The following is a 22,933-nucleotide window of genomic DNA, read 5'->3' as shown; positions in this document are numbered from 1 at the left end:
ATTCATCAATTCAGCATGCCAACTTTAATATTAGGTGTTGTTTTTCTTTTTTCTTTTTTTTATTTTGGAGGAGGGAAGAGTCGTTCATAAACAGTACATGAAGATTTATGACAGGCCTGCTTGGTCCATTAGAAAAAAAACAAACACTTTCCATCATCCATTAAAGTCTCGGGTTTCAGTCCCAAAATAGCCCAAACATTGTATGTTGTGTTTATCATAAGCTGCCTCACTTCCTGTCCCATCAATAATTGTGCACAGTACAACGCATGAGCAAATCAGTATGTACGCGTGCGCTGCCCATGAAAGTCTGCCTTGAAAGGCAGTGCCACCCCACGTTCCAACTGGTTTTGATGAATGGAGTAAAGTTGGACTGAGGGAAAGGAAGATCGGACCAAAAATTCAATCGCATGCTTTACCGCTGACATTGCCTATCTACACAATGTCTCCTTCAAGCTAGATCTAGAGTTTTACATATGAATAAACCTCGCATAAGTTGACACAAGTGGGAATGGAGAAAGTCTGTCAACTTTATGGGAATGTCGACTCAACGTGAGAGTCAGCAACACAATAACAAAAGAAAACTTACACACACAAAAATCAGGACTTTTCAATAGTGCCAATTTATATATGTCTACTTACCACAGGGTTTACTGTATAGGCATGTATATACACATATGTACACAACTCTGAAAATAGTGTGATGGTGATTTATCGACATGTAGTAAACAAATGCAATATTTGTATCATTTGCCACTGATTGGCCAATTGGTCAGATGGTCAATCGGTTGATTGATTGGTTGATTGATTGATTGATCGATGAAATGAGAGTAACTGTTCTCTTGCAAATGGCACACAAGTTTTGACAATATTCCATTGAGCAAATGACAGAAAATGACTAAATACAATTTTGCTCAGCTATAGTCAGAATGACTGAAAACTTTAGTCTCTATTGACTACTGGTGAAATTGCTTTTTAGGTGATACGCTATCAGCGTATCACCTATTGTGATTGTCAAAATCTCTCTTTATTTCTTTTTATTCTTCTTTCTTTCTGGACAATTTTGTGTCATCAATATCTCAAGAATGACATTACGGAATAACATGACATTTTCAGGGAACATGTCTCATGACAATATCTAGCCACAATAAGGTTTTCATGACAGTAACATATCTATGACGTCGTCTAGGCGCCATTTTGTGATTTTTGGACCATGTTACATGATCGATCATAACTTCATAACTAAAGGTCATTTCTGTATCATTTTTTGTGGACATAAAGTTCAGGTCACGTTCTATCTTACTTCTTTTGATGCTAATTACCTAGGACATCATTAAGTGCGCGTAAGCGCGCGTCAAAATTTTAAAAGGCTCAAAACAACTTTCCAATGGGAAATCTCGAAGTTTCAGACAATTTTATGCGTTTCAAACAATTTTGCGCGTGCGTGTCCGTCCGCGCATTTTCGCGCGCACAGCGCGTCAGCAACATGAAAATACACTTTTTTTGACAGATTTGGATTCCTGATACTTTGAGCAACAATATCCATTGATTTCTAATCGATTCCTACAAATAACAAAGCAATGCACTTGCGTCAAAGTTCAAATTTCGCGTGCGCGTCTATGTGCAAATATAGTGAAAAAACATGTCTTTGTTTATTTCGCCATAGCTCTTTAAAACGTCAGGTGACCCTATGTTTTTATTGCATATTACAAAAGCATATAAATTGGACATGACGTTTCAAGTATCATTATTTCCATAATTACATTATGACGTCATCATATCGTCATCTGAAATAAAAAAAGTGGAATTAATTTTTTTGAGGTACTGTTTCTGACATTCATTTGCTCGTATCTCTGTTGTTTAAGCTCAATATTATCCCAAATTCAGATATGTTGTACTTTGAACATTTGCCTTTCAAGTCCATGTCATGGTTTTGAAATTTGATGACGTCATCATGCTTTAAATTGTGTTTAAAGGTAAAGACGCAAAATCGGACAAGTTTACGTGTTATGTCTATGGGAGGTGATTTTTTTAGAAACCATGCATTGACTTGACAACGTTTAAGCACCTTTATCTCAGCTGATTTTGCTTCATTTCCTCTGAAACTTATTTATGTTGTAGCTGTGACAATAAGCTGCAGTAATCATGCATTTTATTCTTTGAAATCTCCTCATGAGGTTGACAATTTTGCAATTTAAAACTGAAAATGAGAATGGAATGCGGACCAAACGATTCCTGATTCATCTTTCACGTACATAAGCTTACGTTCCTCTAATTTTCTCGTCGAGACGTATGGCCGAGTGGTTAGAGGCGTCGTCTTAGAAACGTGAGGTTGCACACGTACGGGTTCGATCCTCACAAGAGCACGAAAGAAAATAATATTTTTTTTTTTACTTTTTTTCTTCAATGGAGTACTACACCTTCGTCCATGTAGAAATCACGTTTGCATGTAAACACACCTATACGCACACACTCACACAGTATACCTTTGTTTTGCGTTGGAGACTGCATTACTTCGACTGCTGCAAAATTATAGTTTTGCAGGTTGGGCTTTTCAAACTGATATAGTATACTGTAACAAAATGAAATTTGTTCATATCAATTCAGTAACACAATGTAGTCGTGGTTACTTTGTGCTGATTTATACATGTAACAAGCTATACATTGTAAAAAAGGTATTCAGTCTTCTGTATTGATGATTATTTGTCAATTAGTGGTTTTTGTGGAGTTTCAGATAGTGATAAAAAGTATGGATGATAAGTGCAGCGATAATTCCTATAGTTAGTTCAAAGCTGTGTTACAGATGTTTGATACATACATTTAGCATTGTGTGTGTGTATATACGTGTGTATACAGGTTGGCCATATGACACATTCTAGACAATTACTCTTAATTGATTAGCAAACGTGATCAGCTATGGAACTGGATATGGTACTAATGTATGATGTTAATAATTCTGATTAAACTGTGACGAGTTTAAAGGGATAGCGTAACTGTGTGTAAAAATAAGGCAATTATAAGGATATTTTAGGGCAATTTGATAACCATGCCTATAATAATTTCATACAGGTACTAATGCCTGCCTCATATTCATGTGATAGATCGTCATGTCAATAGCAAACTGACAACGTACGATGAATGTGTTATATATTGAACAACTGTCTTTCAAGTCCATAACGTTCCCCATATTTTCCCGTCGAGACGTGTCGCCGAGTGGTTAAAGGCGACGTCTCAGAGACGTGAGGTTGCGGGTTTGAACCCCACAAGATCACGAAACAAAATAATTAGCTACTTTACTGTTTTTTTTCTTCAATTTTGTATTACATATTCGTCCATGTAGAAATCACGTTCGTATATAAACGCACCTATACACACACACAGACACACACACACGCCATATCCCTCTTTTTTGTGTGTTGGAGACCACATTGCTTCGACTGCAGCAACATTTTGCAGGTTGACTTTGTCAAACCGATCATAGTATGTAATGACGACGACTGAGGTGTTGTACTTTGAACAATTTTCTTTCAAGACGATGTCATTGTTTTGTAATTTGATGACGTCATTACACTGAAAATTGTGATTAAAGGCAAGGTATCAAAACCAGCCGATTATAGGTTTTATGTCTGCGGGACGTATTTTTCCCAAGTTGCCAGAAATGGCATAGCGACCTCAGTCGTTACAAGGCCGCTTTTCCGTCTAGCAATGCAATAGATGTTCACACGGCCACGTTAGTTGAGTGGGCATTGACTTTCCCCCCGTTATATCTATACATTGTTGTTGTTTTTTTGTCTTACCATTTCCGTGGATGACCCGTGGCCGAGTGGTTACAGAAACGGTTTCGCATGCACGCTCAATATAACTTCAAGGTGCCTATATCACATTCTTTTCTTTGTCGATCACAGATGACTGTCATCTGATGACCACAAGCGTATCACCTAACTCGTCCTCAATGTGACGAGTTTTCATGTCTCGTTTTTCTTGGACTAACTGACTAGCTGATCAAACTGACTCCCTGCCCCACAGACCCATGAACTGACTATATGACTAACACAGCTAACACTGGCTGTTACATGGTGAAGACTCGTTCTCTCATGCAAAAGATGAATGAAAGAAGACCGATACTCACAGCCTAATTTCATCGAAGAGGTCCGTTCCGGGGGAGTCTTGTAATGCATCTTGACAATTCGTCACCGCCTCACCGTCGACCATTTGCAATCTTTGCAGCGACTGGGGAAGAAATCGAAAAAGAGAGAACACTATAAGTGACAGTTTCACTCGTATTGGTCATTCATAATTTTTTACACAAGAATGCCTTGGTGTGACAGCAATCATTATGTAATCCTTAAAAGCAAAGCAGATATCAACTTCCATGACTTATCCCAAATCTGAGATACAAAGAAGTGCACATTGACAAAAACAGTCGAGTATTTATTTATTTATTTATTTTTTTTTTTTTTTTTTTGGGGGGGGGGGAGTCTTTGTCCTGAATGGTAAAGAATATCATATAAAAGGTTCTACGCTGGAATCAGACATGCAATGTATATAAATCAATTAGTGGCCAATGAATCACGTTATTTAATGACCCCCCAAGAAAACAACAACAACAAAACAAAACAAAACAAAAACAAAAACAAAGAAAAAATTCTTTAATTTCAATTCTTTCTTTGTCCATTAGGGTTGTCTAAAGCTTTCATTTCTTTTCTTTTTTTTTCATGAGTACAATGTGTCATAGTATGTGTGTTATTTTTGCTCACTGGTACTTTGTCAAAGAAAACATGAAGTCAGAATCTAAACAAGCAAACAAACAAACAAACAAACAAACAAATCTCATATATCAAGTGGTTGGCAGGCACTCTTATTTGTAACATTTGCAAATCTTAGCATGGACACACACACACACACACACACACAAAAATCATATCCTTCATTAAAATTGTTCCTGTAACAATACATAGCTGCATACATGTAGAGCATTTGGATTAGAGGCTGGAGTGGCGTTCATGATCCAGTACGTACAGTTTGTATGCCAAAGTGTGTGGCATGAAACTGAACCTTCTTGGCCTGGTGAAGTGGGCATTTTTTTTTTCTTCATCTTCTTCTTTTCTCCCTCTGTGCCCCTCCATCCCCCCCCCCCAAAAAAAAATCAGATGTGATTGAGGAAATCTCTCTCCTAGTAAGTTGAGCATGTATACGCTGGCTCACATTCCCTGGTTTGTCTTCATACACACTTCCTTCCCTGTAAAAAGACCTTGTGTAGCCTACGTTCAAGGCTTTGAGCCCCCCTCTACTCCTCCCCACCACACCACCTTCACGCCCTTTGTTCTTTTTTCTTTTCTTTTTCCTTTTTTTTTTTTGCATGTGCACGGGATTAGGCACGACCAAAGGGGAGGAAAAAAAATGACCCATGGCCAGCCTTGGAGTGAGACTAATCTGTGATTTGGCATGTGCACAGGATTGGGCACCACCAAAAGGGGAGGGAAAAAAATGACCCATGACCAGCCTTGGAGTGAGACTAATCAGTGGGTGTCAGTGCCTTTTTTTTTTCTCCCTGACAACATCTAACTACATTGTACATGGCATGTGCTGGCAGAACACTTGGCTAAACAGGAAACGTAGCATAAGGATTTGTTTTCCTTGTACATCCATCCTGAATGTTTTATTTTTCTAATCCTTTTTTTTTTTTTTGCCAGGAAAAAAAAAAAAAAAGATAAATAAAAAAATGCCCTCTTCTACAATATAACGGCGTGGAAGTCTATGACGTGGAAGGATGGAGATACCATACATTGTATATAGCTACACTGTAAATATGACTATTCCAACGTAACCATTTTTCATAAGAATCAACCAATTCATACGAGGTGGCCACACTAGATTGCACTTTAGAATTATGTTATGCTGCACGAGAAATATAGTATAGTGCATGCTCTATCATGCACTATACTGGATCATAGAATGAGAAATATACTAAATTTTCGCAAATTCCTTTTTGTTTCAGCAGGGCTGCAGGCTGAGGTTAAATAGAATTACATAAGGGAAAATTAATTATTTGGAGCTCTATGGTCCAGTACAGGTGCATTAATAGAAGATGCACTAATTGTTATACAGTGTAGTAAATAGACCCCTTGATCTGCATGCATTTTCTGTAGGTCTAGGCCCTACTAGATCTACTCCTGATTTCGTGCATGCACGTGCACAGTCAAATGATAATCTTGTTTACGTGCAGCCGCACAGTGTTGAGCAGACTTGCGTATAAAACTGTGTACTGTCTGCATCCTGTGCTCTACGCATGTGTACACCAAAAGAACCAAAGCAGGCTTTGCCCTATGCACAATGTATGACTCAGACTGCGTATCGCTGCATACAGACACTCAAAGCGTAGGCGCGCTCTAAATGTTTCGGTATAGGGCACGCTCATGCACTACACCAAAATTTTCACACAATCACGTGATGCAATCTGAGAAATCACAGCACACATTATACTTGACCTATTAACTACATTATAAAGGATCAACCCTAACTTTCTATTTTGGTGGCCCTCTTGGGCCACCGAAGGGGGCCACTGAAATATATCTTTTCTTAATAAAAAAATGGTGGCCTGACAGCTATTTCTGGTGGCCCCAGACCACCAGGCCACTGCTAATGTCGAGCCTCGATATAATACAATATATAAAATTGTCTGAAACCCTGAAGAAGACGTGTGACATGTTGAAAATTTGGTGCAACCATTAAAATTCGTTACACATCAATAATGCATTAAATTACTGATCTCTTCCCCGCACCAACAAACATGAGGTAACAACATTCTCCTGCTGTCCTCCAGAGGCTACCCAAAGTTCTGTGGTCTATTAAGATGGGGTACAAAAGTTTAACCAGTCATGTGGCAGAGATTGCTTTAGACAAAAATTGAAATGTGGAGAGAATGTGGTTATTCAAAGGGAAAAGGGACAGAGAGAGAGAGAGACAGAGACAGAGAGGGTGGGAAAAAGCAGGTAATGCTTGATATCAGTATACCTGTTGAATGATTCTACACAAAATTCTCGGTTAACAAGGAAATGCCTTCAACTAGATTGGGAAATTGATTTGTTCTCATTCGCAGGCCCACACGGAGAATCCATGCAAGTTCACACATCAATGTTTGCCATGACTCCCATTTTACAAAAGCCTAAAAAAAAAAAAACACATCTCGATTCAAACTACGTTTTTCAAAACAAAACAAAAAAGACAAAATGTATACATTCCCTTTAAGATAATTTACATTATTTACTCACTTTCCTCATATTCATTTTAAGTAGCTGTTTGTAGATATCTAAAATGGCAGGATATTGGTGTGATTGCTTAAAAGGTTATTGTACAACTGCCTACATTCCATCCTGACTCATGTGTTTAACACTTACGTAATTATATGTATTATTCCACAACGTTCATTCGCTCTGAATTAAAGGATGGATTTTATGTTTAACAATCTTTGCAGTGGCTTCACATAGATGCCCGGAACTCACTTTAGGTGTTTAAAGAAATAAGTGCAGTTTCTCCCTTTAAACTCAAGGCAGAACTTTTTTTTTCTCCTACTCTGGGAGAGCTTGCTTTACATCTCGACTGCTGGCATTAGATTACCACGTGTTGGGCAACCAGCCTGCAATCAAATTGTGCCTCAAATAATCAATAACAGCGACTTGTATCAGGTTACCACTGATCACATCGTGCAGTCATTTGTCGGAGCACAAAGTATTTCCTCGTCGTCTTCGCGCATCGCCACTTGGGAGGCAGAAGGTAGTTAACTCCACAAAACTCGCTTCGGTGTGAACGACCCTCTGCTCCTAGCCCCGTGAAGAATTCTACCATTACTTCTACAGCACGATCTCCATGTCAGTGAACTTGGCACAGTATCAACTCTTGGCTCATATAAACTGGTAATATTCTACATCTTCCACTTTAAGGGATCGCTATTTATGCACACAAAAACTGTTGATGGACCGATGCTCCAAACAACCCAACCTCACATTAAATTTGTGAAGATGCTTTCATGCATCAGGACAAGAGTTTTAAAAAAAAAACATGAACAGATCTTCCATCTATCTACTGGTACTTCATATCTTTCCATCCAACTACTTCACATCTTTCCATCTATTTACATAATATCTTTTCATCTATCTACTTCATATCTCTCTATCTTTCTATCGTATCTTTCCATCTCTCCTCCTCATTTACTTCAGATAATTTCCAGCATCAAGCACCGCTGGAAGCTAAAAATACATGTAAGTCACATTTCCTTATAATTATTCGATCGTATGATTTTAATGTTATTTTCTGGGTTTCTTGATATTACAGTGTGAAAACGATTTTGTACATGCAAAACTTCACGCAGACTATCACAGATATACTGTATATCATGTGGCAAACCCAAAGTCTCTGGCATCAGCGTATTTCCTGACAGCCAACCCATGTGTGAGACATTGACCTTTATATAATGGTCATACCGTGCTGTCCATGAATAAATATGGATCTTACGGAAAAAATGCACACGAAGAAGAGGTATTTTTTTAACACAATCACTAAATTTTCTTGAACATTCTCCCCCCCCCCTTTACTTGGAACTCACATGAGCAGATTTCCTCAGCACAGATGGGTAAAAAAGGAGTCCTCTATCTTTTTTGTTTGTTTGTTTCTGGTTGGGAGGGGGGTACCTGCACTGATACCTGTATCATCTGTCGCAATTTGAAATGTTACGATTGTCATATTTGTGTACGTGAAATCATTCCAATCCTGTCAATGTATATTTCTTGTAAAATTGTGTATATGTACAACTGCATATCTGAGCAATTCAACTTTTGGTCACCATGCACATTTTAATGAGGACCTTTTCCATTCAAACTGATTTCACTTGGACTTAGAGGATGTAAGCTACAGTATATCAGACAATTTTAAGGGCAAAATTTCATTTCTACCTGCACAGAAGGGTGTGTATGGCATCCATGGAAATGTAATTGGAGAGTTACCATTTTATTCTGGGACATTAAATTTCAAATAGATAGAATTGAAAGAAGAGATACTGGAGTTTTCTGTTTGAAAAAAAAAAAAGAAAAAGAAGAAAGAAAAAAAAAATCTAGTCGTGTCTGCTCGACGGGATGTGATGACGGAAGAGGCTTTCCCTCTTAACCAAGGCCGCTGGTCGATGCCCTCACCACGACGTCCATGCCTTTCCCCTCTACCTTGGTATACACTGCCTACCTCGCCACTCCTCCGGCCTCTGCAGGGCTGACTCAAATCGGCCTGCATTCCTGCAATATTTGTTTTGATTCCTATTCAACCTGGCAAAGACAGCAGCTGGCGGTCCAATGGCATTTCCACATGCATCCATCTTCCCCTTTAACCCGTTAATCCCTCAAACTCGCTCCGCTTGGCGGCGACAGCAAAGTCGGACACTCCCCAGCCTCTTCACAAGCTATTATCACTGATCTGCATCAATTCTACCCCTCGCCCATCAAGCAACAACATATATTAAAATAAAAACTGTACTGAAATAAAAAAGGCAATATAAGATGCACATAAAACATTTGGTTGCCATGAACCACAACTGGACTGCACGGTAAAAATGTATTTAATAAGGCTTTGAACTTCACGGTAGATAATACCAGACCATCAGCTGTCAACTTCACAAAGTATGAGCGGGACTATTACCTGAATCTGGTTGCTAGGAGACGGCCTACTTGGTATCACCTGCTGGCAATTTGTCTACCTGTACACACACACATCCAGCACTGATAGTGCTTTTACTACATCTACAACAAGAGATAAGAATGGGTTTACATGATGGAAGGGCAAACTTTACCCCTTTCATTCAAATATCTTATTCAGTTTCACCTAAAATGCTGATCACTGGATTCAAAATTACCAAGGAGCATCACCTGGTCCTATCGCCGAAAGATGAACACATGGCATGCTGGTGTGATGTTACAGGTATCTTCTTGAAGGGAAGTGTCGGAGCAATTTCTGTACATTCTCTTGCATTTTTGTCTTAAAGCAACCTGTGTTGACAAGCCTGCAGCTCAAGTTCACCTGCATACAGTGACTCCCTTGAAGACGAGGCTATATTGGCATTGATATCCCAATGCCAAATATCGAACAGTACATGAGTTCTTATTGTTGTTTTTTTCTACCTCCCTCCAACACCAAGCATTCCCCATATAATAAAGATCAGAACGAAGAAACATCTCAATCAGACCATGGTACCCGTGGGTCCCATAGCAACATGTAACTTAGGGCATAGGCCTACATGCTCAGGCGTGTAATGATACCTTCTTGATTTAGCGATATGTTGGAGGCTACACTAAAAAGTCTACATGACTACCACTTCACCTAGTAATTGATCTAGAAATGTAGAAGAAAGGACTGGTGTACACGTGAGGGCCTCCTGATCCCCCCCCCCCCCCCCACACACACACCCTCATGCTAGCTTTCCCTAATATACATCAGTTGAAAATATTAAAGAGGATAATGTACATTCAATCATCCCTCTCACAGACTTTGTAGCAACTTACAGTTATTTGTACATGAACGGATGGGAGACTGTCCCCCTAGTACGTATAGCAATACCGATTTGGCAAGAACCACTTCAGTGTCGACGATTGATGCATAAATATGACCCTTCTGACATTCGCTTTCAGTCACGTGTGTCATAGGAAACTCCTGAAACCAACACACGTCATTCCTGTTCCGTGCATATTTATAATAAAGTACTTTCATACACACAAACACATTTTGAATCTTTACTCTAAATCCTTGCACGAGCACACTTCATCACTTCCAAGTGAATAATATTTATGAGACTGTCAACATTCAATTGTTTGGCTTTGTTTTGCTTTGCTTTGTTTTGTTTTTAGTCACATGTCTCGTTGGAAAGAGAGGATAGTCACCCCAAGTCAGAACCACAATGAAGGAAATAATACTGATAAGACGGTGATGGTGAGAAGCAGATAAAATTGCTAAATTACCATTTCCAAACAATGAAAAGTCTCTCGCAGAACTCTTCACGCCACTGCGACATTTTTACGACAGTCCTTTATTATTCGGTACTCAGAAATTTGTCTTATAGTCTCTGCATGATTTGAGGTGCAGCGATGCATTCACAGAAATGCCATTGCAAAAAAATATATATACAAAAAAAAAAAACACATCGCAGTTTACGTCATTAGAAATGATCAATTTCAAGGAGAACCGGATGAGAAAAGTAAGCGGTCGAATCCCGCTGATGATGTTCTGCGCTCGGTGGTGAAGCTTTCGGGTAATTTGCGACACCCGGGAGCTCTATTTGCACCTTGCTCCCACCGGAGTGGTAAAGCAACATTACGTTGGGTAGAATACATCAGTAGGAAAGATGAATGGCTTCATAGTATGTGTTCAGTTGGCTGTCTGCATTACAGGTGGGAATTTTCGCCGCCAGAATCATTGCGAACCATTGGTTCAAAGGGGCGGATCATGATGGTATTAATAAGAGGGACATGACATGACAACTCTGTATCGTACCATGAAGCACCATGCCAATGTCGACTACTGGCACAACTTTAATTCTTGGACAAAACACACCATCTTGTATTCCCTGCCCTTCTTATTCAAGCTTTCTATCACCCCAAAACATCACAAACGCAAATACCAACATGCAACAATGTATTAACCACATTCTATTTACTTATTTTCATTTTATTTTTCTTGGGAATATTATAGTTTGGTGCTGCGAATGACACAGTTACCATAAAGCTCGCGCCTGCAGGAAAAACAAACCAAAACATTCTATGTCTAATGGAAATCATCTCCATGGCATGTTTTGGTAGCAGAATTGCAAAAAAAAAGTAATATTCTGAAGGATGTTTGGTGCACGATATTTTTAAATGTATGTAGAGTCTTAGAATGGCTTGTTGTTGTTGCTGCTTTTTGGGGATTACATTTTCTGATAAACTGCTGATCACTTTTATAGATGGTACACTCACTCTCAGCCACAATGAATGAAATAAGTACAACCTGTAGCACTTAACTGACATTGAACTGACTAAAATGAAACCCTCAGAAGTAAATGTAGATGTACAGTATTAACACATCGTTTATGCTGGTTGTGTTATTGCTATTGCTGTTGTTGTTTTTCCTCTCTCAATAATCTTGCCCAGAGTCCGGGATACAAAAAATATACCTGGGTATAGTTAATACACTTGCAATACAGTATTTATTCTGGATTTGCAACTGGCAGCGGAAGCTGGTACATGTGACATACTGACCTTTGTAATTTACTCACGTACCAGCATTTATGCTGTAAGATAATATCCAGAACTCTTTAACTACATGGCAAATTCTCTTCTTTTTTTTGTTGGAAAGTTACACTATGTAAAATATATCCCTCCTTAAACGCAACAATGCATGTGAATGAGAAAATTTACTACTGAAGGACTTGTGGCACTTCCCCCCTCCCCTTTCTAGTGAAAGAATCTGAATACTTCCTGTACTGCGACAATATACCACCAGTTTCTACTTCAAAATCTTTGTCATAACTATGTTTATGCCTATATGAATGCTTCAGCTATGTGATGATGGATTTTATTGATGTATTCAAATTTTATGCACCCATTGCCATGAAGGCCATCCACTTCGAACCCCATGAGCTTAGGCCAAGCTTAGCCGAAGTTTGCCTGAAGCCACTATGACCGAGCAAGACATGATTGAAAGGGGGAGGGGGGAAGCCAACTATATTTGAGTCATGAAAATAGTATTCAAAGGAGAAAGTAGTAGAAATGGGGGGCTCTTCAATGAGAATCAGAGCTAAATTATCTGTAAGTTTGAATGAACAAGCAGGCCTTGAAATAGGATTTTGGAGGGGCAAGGCCATTTAGAAAAGGGCACTTTTTCCAAGAGGCCAGCCATGAAAGGGCACTTAGGTCAGTCAGAGGGGCACCAAGGCCACATTGAAAAGGGCATGTTGGGTGTTTTTTTTAAAGGGTGATTTTTGCGACGTTGCCAGAATTGTATGTTTTTTTTTTTTCATATTCTAACAACAACCCCCCCCCCCCAAATACATAATATATATACAGTCAACCTCGCGTAAGTTGACATAATCGGGACTGAGCAAAACACGTCGACTTACGCGTAAGTCGACATTTTGTCGACTTATAAATGAAAATTAATTTCCTCTGTACAGAGTAAGATTTGGATCACGATGCAGATCGCTACCAATATATCTTACTCCTTTTGCCGCCAAAACATGCCTACTGACATGAGCAACAATAATGTTTTAGTTCATGCATAAATCTTGCGCGGGTTAGTAAAGACGACAACGCACAATTCCCAAATCTCTAGAGAGATTTTGAGAGAGCGGGATCGGAAACCTAGGCCCGTTTCTAGACACTTAACGTTTTAAACTTAATTTGAAATATCAAAGGCAAATTCCCCAAAATTGAATTAAACTTTGCGATTTAAATTCAAGTGCGTTGCTGGGAAGATATGCGTGTGATTTCGCATGATTCTGTCGAGATTATTTTTCAGTGCCGACTGAGTTGAAATATGTGTGATTTTCCTTCCCTAAGTCGCCATATTTGTTCTGCTCCGATTCGCAACATTATAACTACCGCTCTGTACGGCGCGGGCCTGTCTGAAATAAGAAGAAGAAAAGTTTGTTCATCCGAAAACGACATCTTTCGGACTACTATAACCTCCGTAAAAACAAACCTCTTACCATTGTCGGACTAATTTAACTTTGGACTGAGATTTAAAACTTCGGCATAGCGAACTTTAACAATAATTCGTTATCATTTTTTTCATTTACATTTTGTGAAGCAGCATGCGTTTCGGTAGTTTGAAACGTGTAAATGTTGTGATGTCTTTCCTCTGCACGGCGAAAGTTCCGTTATGAAATAAAAAATAATGAGAGCCTTTTCAACAATAACGCACTTCCGTACATTTTTAAACGCAGTTTCTAGTTTCGGACAAGAACCGCAAGTCTTTTCTGCAACGCTCTTGCGTTTTAAAAACAGATTTGCATTTGATTTTTAGAGCTTCGTTTAAACGCAATTGAGTTTAAATTTCATACAATTTTCTAGTTTTGTGTTATTATCAAACGCAAGTCTTTTCAGCATTCCATGTGATTCGATGGACTTGTATTTGATTTTCAGAATTGCGTTTAATTTTTAATTTTGCTTACGATAAGTCTTTTAAACAATAACACACTTCCGTAGATGTTTAGAGATGCGTTTAAACGCAATTTCTTATAGTTTCGTACAAAAACCGCAAGTCTTCTCTGCAACGCTCTTACGTTTGAATACACCGTTACGTGATTTGATGGACTTGCATTTGATTTTAAGAGTTGCGTTTAAACGCAATTGAGTTTAAAAAAAAGTTCCCTTCAATTTTCTAGTATCGTGTGATTATCAAACGCAAGTCTTTCAGCGTTCCGTGTGATTTGATGGACTTGCATTTGATTTTTAGTGTTGCGTTTAAACGCAATTGAGTTTAAGTTTCCTACAATTTTCTAGTTTCGTGTGATTATCAAACGCAAGTCTTTTCAGCGTGCCATGTGTTTTGATGGACTTGCATTTGATTTTCAGAGTTGCGTTTAAACGCGAGTTAAAAAAAAAAGGTTCCCTACAATTTGCATACAGTTGCATTTAATTTGTAATTTTGTTTACGAAATAAAAAATAATGCAAGTCTTTTAAACAATAACACACTTCCGTAGATGTTTAGAGATGCGTTTAAACACAGTTTCTTATAGTTTCGTACAAAAACCGCAAGTCTTCTCTGCAACGCACTTGCGTTTAAATACAGCGTTACGTGTGATATGATGGACTTGCATTTGATTTTTAGAGTTGCGTTTAAACGCAATTGAGTTAAAAAAAGTTCCCAACAATTTTCTAGTTTCGTATGAACGCAAGTCTTTCAGCGTTCCGTGCGATTTGATGGACTTGCATTTGATTTTTAGTGTTGCGTTTAAACGCAATTGAGTTTAAGTTTCCTACAATTTTCTAGTTTCGTGTGATTATCAAACGCAAGTCTTTTCAGCGTGCCATGTGTTTTGATGGACTTGCATTTGATTTTCAGAGTTGCGTTTAATTTTTAATTTTGCTTATACGAAATGAAAAAAATAATGCAAGTCTTTTCAACAATAACGCACTTCCGTCATTTCCGTAGATGTATAGAGATTTATTTAAACGCAGTTTCTAGTTTCGTACAAAAACCGCAAGTCTTCTCTGCAACGCTCTTGCGTTTAAATACATCGTTGCGTGTGATTCGATGGACTTGCATTTGATTTTTAGAGTTGCGTTTAAACGCAATTGAGTTTCAGGTTCGTAACAATTATTTTCTAGTTTCATATGATTATCAAACGCAAGTCTTTTCAGCAACGCAATTGCGTTTAAATGCAAAAGTTGCGTGTGATTTGATATCACCTGCATTTGATTTTTTGAGTTGCATTGTAATAAATCTTTTTAGAAAGGGCCCTGGTTTTAATACCGCTTCGGAATAATCAACGTTAGAATATTCGGATTTACAAAAACAGGGGCAGGGGGCACATACCCCCCCCCCCCCGTATACTTTTTGGGGCACCATCAAAATGTGCCCCCTTTTCTGGAATATGCCCCTTTTTAGAGAATGGGACCGATTTCGCACCAGGGCAACTGAAAGTACAAAAAGGGCCTGGAAGGAGCACAGAGGCAGCTCACACAGTGCCCCTCCACCTTTTGGAGGATCAACTAAATGTGCCTTTTTTTCTTTGAAGGTGCCCCTTTTTTCCTGTAAAGGGGGGCACACTTTTTCCTAAGGGGCAGTTTTAAGAACAAAAAGGGCACTTTGAGGAACAAAAAGGGCACTTTGAGGAACAAAAAGGGCACTTTGAGGAACGAAAAGGGCACTTTGAGGAACAAAAAGGGCACTTTGAGGAACAAAAAGGGCACTTTGAGGAACAAAAAGGGCACTTTGAGGAACAAAAGGGCACTTTGAGGAACAAAAAGGGCACTTTGAGGAACACTTTCAACTAACCAGCCAACCCGTGTTCACGTACAGTGTTACGGGGGTGGGGGATCTGCACAATTTTTTTTAACGTTTTATTTCACTTTTTTTCGCATGCGTGCCCTCGATCACATTTACTTTGAGCATGCGGGCATGAATGCAGAGCGAGAGAGATGGCAATTCTCGCAGCCGTCCAACATGCCTGGCACATGGCTTGCGACCACTTGCTCCAGACGATTTAATAGCCGCATTCCCCACAGTAACACACGCATGCACATACTGCACCCACCCAACGCGCTCAACCGCTGATTGCGACACTCGACGTACAGAGACACCATCAACGTACTTCCGTACGTACGCGCGGGCACACTACGAATACAGTCAAGGTGAATTGAAGTGGACTACTACCTAGCTAGTAACTCTATGGCCGCTGCGCTGCGGAGGCCGAGGCAGTCGGAACGGTCAAAGCCGGTCGGCCGTACCGTACGTACATAAGTACAAGTGTACGTACACGTCGTCTCGTTGAGTTTGAATCAGATAAGAATAGTGGGACGCGAGTGAACTGAACAGAAGGTATGATATTTGAGATGAGGAAATTTGTTCAAGCTTATTGAAGTGTAGACTTTGAGAAAGGGCATATTATACGTCATATACAAGAACTTTCATTCTAAAAGGGCACCACGGCCACAAGAAAAAGGGCACATTTTTTTTGGCCGTAACTTTGATCACGGAAGAAAGGGCATTGCGGCCAACGAGAGGGGCACCGACGGCCATGGCCGTCGGTGGCCGTCGGTTAATTCGAGGCCTGAACAAGTGAACCCAACTACGGGCACAATAATGAATAGGCCGGGACATATGATTGAGCAACAGAAATTAACTAGAAATGTCGCTATGGTGACTGGTATGCCTCCGCCATAATGCATGATTCTCCTAATAGGTCTAGACAGAACATGTGGACAATGTGTGATCACATTTTCACAAAATTGGCAAAATATTAAAATGACAAGTTTGTCACAAATGTGTTGAATGTTCACCTTCCTTGACCTAGCTTTAATTGGATGAATAGGAGAGCATGTATTTGGGGATTTAAGGACTTTAACTTGACTTTGACCCATTCATACGTTTATGCATTGAGTAATTTTTCAAGGTATGGAGAAAAAGTGCAATTTCTGTATTGAATAGTAAATTGTTACCATTTTCATCTGGCCTTTGACCCTAAAATCCATAAGATAATCACTGTCAGGCAGAACATGCATAAATATGGAGTAAGTTTCAACTTGAAGATAACTTGAGCCACTTCCGAGATATGGAGAAAAAAGTTAGTTCAGCACTTTCACTTGATCTTTGACCTTTTGACCTTTGAGGCAAAGAAAAAGAAAGGAAAAAAAAGAACTTTCCAGAGAATCTCTACTAGGTTATACATGCATACACCAAGTGTAAACAAAAATAATTTTGCTGGCTTTGCATAAACATGAGGGAAATAGTAAAATTTTAAAGTGTTGCCCTTGACCTATGACCCCTGACCTTTGACCCCATGAACCCTAAATTGTCTAGATAATCACTGCCAGTCAGTACATGTATTTTTATACCTTGTTCCATGAAGATACCTTGAACAATTTCCAAGGTACGGAGAAAAAAGTGAAATTTTAATATATTTACTTGACCTTTTGACCTTTGACCTTTGACCTCATGACCCCAAACTTTCACCAGAGAATCTTAATTGGGTAATACATGTATACACTAAGTTTCAAGGAAATATCTTAGGGCATTGCACAGATAATGTGGAAATAGTGAAATTTTGTGTATTTGACCTTGACCTTTTGACCTTTGACCTTGAGCATGTGCACCCAAAAGTTGAGAGGCACAACTTCACCCCCTAATACACATACATGCCAAGTTTCATTAGGATACCTCAAAATGTTTTTTAGTTATGCTGTCCACAAAATTCATTACGGACGGACGGAAGGACGGACGGAAGGACGGACGGAAGGACGGACGGAAGGACAACCCGAAAACAATGCCTCCAGCACCACTTCGTGGCGGAGGCATAAAAATTAACCGAATCATAAAAATGTGAACGGAGTACAATTTGCACTTGCAAAACAATTATATCAATCTAGAGTGAAAGAGTCAAATGTTTTTGTTCTGACAAGAATCCTCTGTCCACCCATCAATCTATTCATCTGTCTATCCATCCATCTATTGATCTATCTACATGTATCATATACATTTTGTTATCTCTCTATCTATCTTTTTACTTATCTATCCACATACCCATATCTATCGATCTATCCATCCATCTATCTAACCATCTGTTTATCTATTCAGCCATCTATCCATCCATCTATTGATCTATCTATCATATACATCTTATCTTTTTACCTATCTTTCCCAATATCTATTGATCTATCCATCTATCTATCTATCTAACCATCTGTTTATCTATTCAGTTATCTATCCAACCATCTATCCATCTCTCTATCTATCAACAATGCAAAGTATGCACTTGAGCCATGTGCATTTTATACATCACTTGCTGGCAGATACGAAAGGTATAAATAGGAAAGCTTCTTTTAGCATAATTATGCTTTTGGGAAGACAACATGTCAAACCACAATTCAGACACACATATAATTCTGTGACACAGTGGAACCTTCCAATATTCCAGGCTGACACAGACCACTGATACCAACGGTGATTCTTTCTAGTAAAGGGCTTGATATACTGGTAGTTGAAAATGCCTTGGTTTTTTTTAATGAGAAATCACAGATTTCGCTTCAGCATCCGGGAATGCCTCCTTGCCCCGTTGCACCGAGATGTGCCAGCTACACACACTGCACTGTACCGCTAAGTTTACCACAGAGCGGCCGGACCCTGGGAATCGCGAGTGTCACGTTACACACTTTAAGAGAGGAACCGCAGCCTTTGAACAGGAACCGCAGTGGCAAGGCACTGATACCACAGATGTTTGGGGGGGGGGGGGGAGGGAGAATGGCAGTGAGTTGCAAACATAAACATCTTACAAAAAAAACAATAGTTATTAGAAAAAAATAACTAACCATGCCTGTCGAAAAGGGGGAAAATGGGCACAAACAAGCCGGTAATGAGAGGGGAGAGAAGGGTGGGAATGCAGCATCGATTCTCAAGTGAAATGCAAATTCAGCTGTGTTCCTTATAACTTAAACCAATTAAGTAAAATTACTCAAGGATAATGGTAAGAGTTTTATCAAAATCCGACATGAAATAATAAAGTTGGGCAAGATCAGTGCTTAGCATGTCTCCTGATAATTTGCAACTAAGTTTCACAAAAATGATTCTTGATTAAAATGGCATCAAAGAAGGTATCCATTGCATCAAATTTGTCAGTAAAGTTGTAATAACAGGACACATAATTAATGACCAGTATGGGGGATAGGGCTGTATGTTGCTGAATTATCAACTTAAAGTATTACTTTTATCACTCTTTTTCAACTTGAGTGTTGGGAGGTAAAGACACTAATTAATGTAATGTCACAATATAGTTTGGGACCAATACGAGGGTTTCCTGTACAATATGCAATTTCCAAACTGTGCTCTTTGACATGTCATTCTCATAAAACTTCTTTCATAGTTTGTTTGATTTTAACCTCCTTTGTTTTTTTTTTTACAGTCAGCTAAACATGGAGTTGTCTTTGCACTTCCAATGCCAATTCTGTCAGTTCAGGGGCTTTTTCAGATATGCAAATGTGATTATTATTCGTAAGCCAACAGAGATCTTAACAGATGCCCCACTCCTAGTCCAACAGAATAATTTAGTTAGTGTCTTTGTCACGACCAGTGAATTTGCACGATTCACCCATCAAAAGTCAGTGTGAAATATTTATGTATCGGAATGACTGCAAATAAAGCTGCGCTGATTGGTTGCGATATCTGCCATCGCACGTTGGTAGCAAAATTTGGTCATTCAAAGACTTAAGTCTAAGAATGTGGACAGGACTCCAAACGCCCTCTCGCCAGGGCTCGCCTCTCACTAGTGACTTAAAGATGCAGTAGTGTCAGGATTCATGAGTGGGCTGGTCGAATCAATCTTTATTCGCTGCCCACTGGGGTACATACAAAAACCACGAATAGTGCCTAGAGTCAGTGAATATGTACATCGAAGCTTACGCTAATCGGTATTATAAAATGGGTTCAAGAATGTAGCCAATTGGAAGCGCTGAAATGAGTCATGTGTGCCTGAATTAATTTCTCACTAACATGCACGGCCTGATGTCACAATGTTTACACTAGCAGTGCGCACTCAATCAGTTGTTACAAGTGCATCGCATGCTACTATACGCGCTGTCAATCCTGTAAACACTTTCTACTTCGATCGGGCTGCCGGCCGGCCTTTCTTGTGCATAACATGTGTGGCGTACGTATACTCTCATACGTACAGTACTTATATGTGCGGGATTTCCGAGTGCGACATGCGTAAATGTTTGGGACGAACATCTTCGGACATCTTGAGTGAGTGCTACATGTAGATGACTGTTAACCCACAAAGGTATGTGAAAAATGCTGTTAGTTTTCGACCCATTTTATAAAACAAATGATGCACAGGATTATTTCGTGGCGTTAGTGGAGATGCAGCTCACTCTCGGGTATTTACAATGTAGTGGAACATGCACTCAGCTTCGCCTCGTGCATGTTTCACAATTGTAAATACCCTTGAGTGCGCTACATCTCCATTAACGCACTCTATCCTGTGCATCACTTGTATAACAGTGGACTCCAGTCGAGATTCTTCGGCTGAGTTTGGACTTTAACATACATTGTAGAGGTCAGTGATAAAGCTGCACACAATATGTTACGGGGATGCTCAAATATATCCAAGCCTGGCCAGCCTTCCCAACTCCATGGTATCCCCAAGCTAACTCCAAACGCATATGACAACCTTCTGCATACTCCAATTGTGATTACTGTATTGATGAGAGCCTGTGGCGAAGGCTACAAGTAGATCGGACTCACCTCATGTGATATATACTTGTGGTAGAGTTCATGACTAAGTCTGCTCCGCTCATCCTGAGACGCTACTTCGTATTTACTCTGGAAGAAAGCAGAAAAACAACAATTTAAAGAGAAAGACGTCATCGAATCACGAGTCACTTCAAACTGCGAAAGACATTCACACAGCGAACATTTTTGAGGAGTTCAGTTTCAAGGCCTTACAATGCCATGCTCCATGTGTGTGGGTGACATGCACATTAAATAGTCATCCTGCCATGCTACAAGCTTGTTTCACCCATCAAGACTCAGACATCACAGTAATGTGGTTAGGTCTTGTAATCTATTTCTATCATATTATTTTTCTTTATTACTATTCACCGTTAAAATGTTTAATTTGTTTATGTCTCACAGGGTAGAGTAAATTATCATCTGTCACTCAAATCCTTTGTTCTTCACATCATAACGTTAAATCTTAGTTGCAGAGTTTACAAAAGCCTCATACATGTACTTCCTAAATCTGTAATTCTTTTGTCAACTGTGACACATTTTGGAATATTAGTGATCCTCTCAAACACTGGCAACTTATTTTTTTTTTTGTGACTGCATAATAAATTTAACCAGATACATCTAATATCTCCCCAGAATAAAATACAGAGGTCTGAAAAAAAAAGCTGTCAATTTAGGGACAATTTAAGGACAAGATGATTTCTGCCAGCAATTTTCACTTGATGAATTCAATCTTCATCAAAACAGGTGGGTTGACAGATGCTAGATGGAGCAAGTGGTATGACATATTGCAGGAAATTCACTGAAACAAGAAATGAGAAGTATAGGATCAAATCTGTGGTGAATTTATCAGGTACATTAATATCCACTCCTGGCAGACTACCATTTACACAAACATTTTGAATTGTGGAGCTGGAGGGATGACTTCATAGCACAATTTCAGATTGCATGAAATCACTGTAAGTACTTCCTTACGAACCTTTAAGAAATTACACAAATTCATTGCTCAAACTGAATCAAAATTACAGATATTGATACACGTTCTCCTGTGCACATGAGCATGCACACTATGTAAACTCTGTGCTTTATTACCAGGATTTTGTATACAATTTATCATACATGTGGAATATTTTAGAGTACAAATTTATAAAATATGACATGAACAATTTTTTTGGATACTACACAAGTTGTCCATTTGAATGTATACTATAATCTGTGCTGGCTGACAGTCAGTAGCACTAATTTCACGCAATAATATTCATCTTGCCAAGCTTATCATTAAAATTTGATAATCATACAAATTTCACATAATACAAAATAGAGTTAAGTTTCAAATTTATGATGAATATCACATCCACAAAATCAATAGCAGGGAAAAACGTCAAAAGATGATACATGTATTTGTTCTTTAAAAAAAAGCTACGATTCATGCTTTACTGAACATGGACATCATAGCTGACAGCTGGTTGCTTTTGCAAGAGGCTTAAGTCCCTTGGATCAAATAATACATAATGCAATCGCAAGAATTTTGTCAGAGCAAAAGTCGTATCCACCCACGCAGTCTGGCCAAATGAGACTACACATTTGACAGCCCTTCATATGTACCCCGCTTTTCACCAACGCAAACTGGAGCGTGAAATTCCTTGGTCTGAACTCACTCCCAGTCAGAGGGACTGGGGAACCCGTACAACCAAAAAGAAAGAATGAAATAATGCATGGGAATATGAAATCATCTTTAATCACCAATGTCTCCACCGGCACGGCTGGATGAACTGGTAAATTCCCCGAAATGCCCTGGGGACAAACAAGCATCAACAACCCTCCTGCCTACGACATTATTTCACACCGTACTTCCTTACTTCATCACGCCATATGTCTACTTCCCATTACCACAAAATTCGAGCAGAAGAAAAAAAAAATCAATAATTAGAGGAAACATTGCAATCAATACTTGGTGGTGGCTGATATTGATACATATCT

The 22,933-nt window shown here is 39.1% G+C and overlaps 1 protein-coding gene across 1 annotated transcript in view; it reads right to left on the bottom strand.

Annotated features, from left to right (window-relative positions):
- LOC139726794 (G protein-coupled receptor kinase 6-like) overlaps positions 1-22,933 on the bottom strand; it is a 120,580-nt gene that overhangs the window by 8,350 nt on the left and 89,297 nt on the right. Inside the window, exons 4-5 of the mRNA XM_071637786.1 lie at positions 20,969-21,046; positions 4,127-4,227 (exon numbers count right to left, since the gene is read on the bottom strand). Coding sequence (XP_071493887.1) covers positions 4,127-4,227; positions 20,969-21,046 — 179 coding nt within the window. The remainder of the gene's footprint in view (positions 1-4,126; positions 4,228-20,968; positions 21,047-22,933) is intronic.

Source organism: Diadema antillarum, unplaced genomic scaffold (assembly GCF_040938485.1).
Source record: "Diadema antillarum isolate AM-2024a unplaced genomic scaffold, OU_Dant_1.0 seq00000098_RagTag, whole genome shotgun sequence".
Classification (NCBI taxonomy): domain Eukaryota; kingdom Metazoa; phylum Echinodermata; class Echinoidea; order Diadematoida; family Diadematidae; genus Diadema; species Diadema antillarum.
This window is presented reverse-complemented; position numbering and strand designations above follow the sequence as displayed.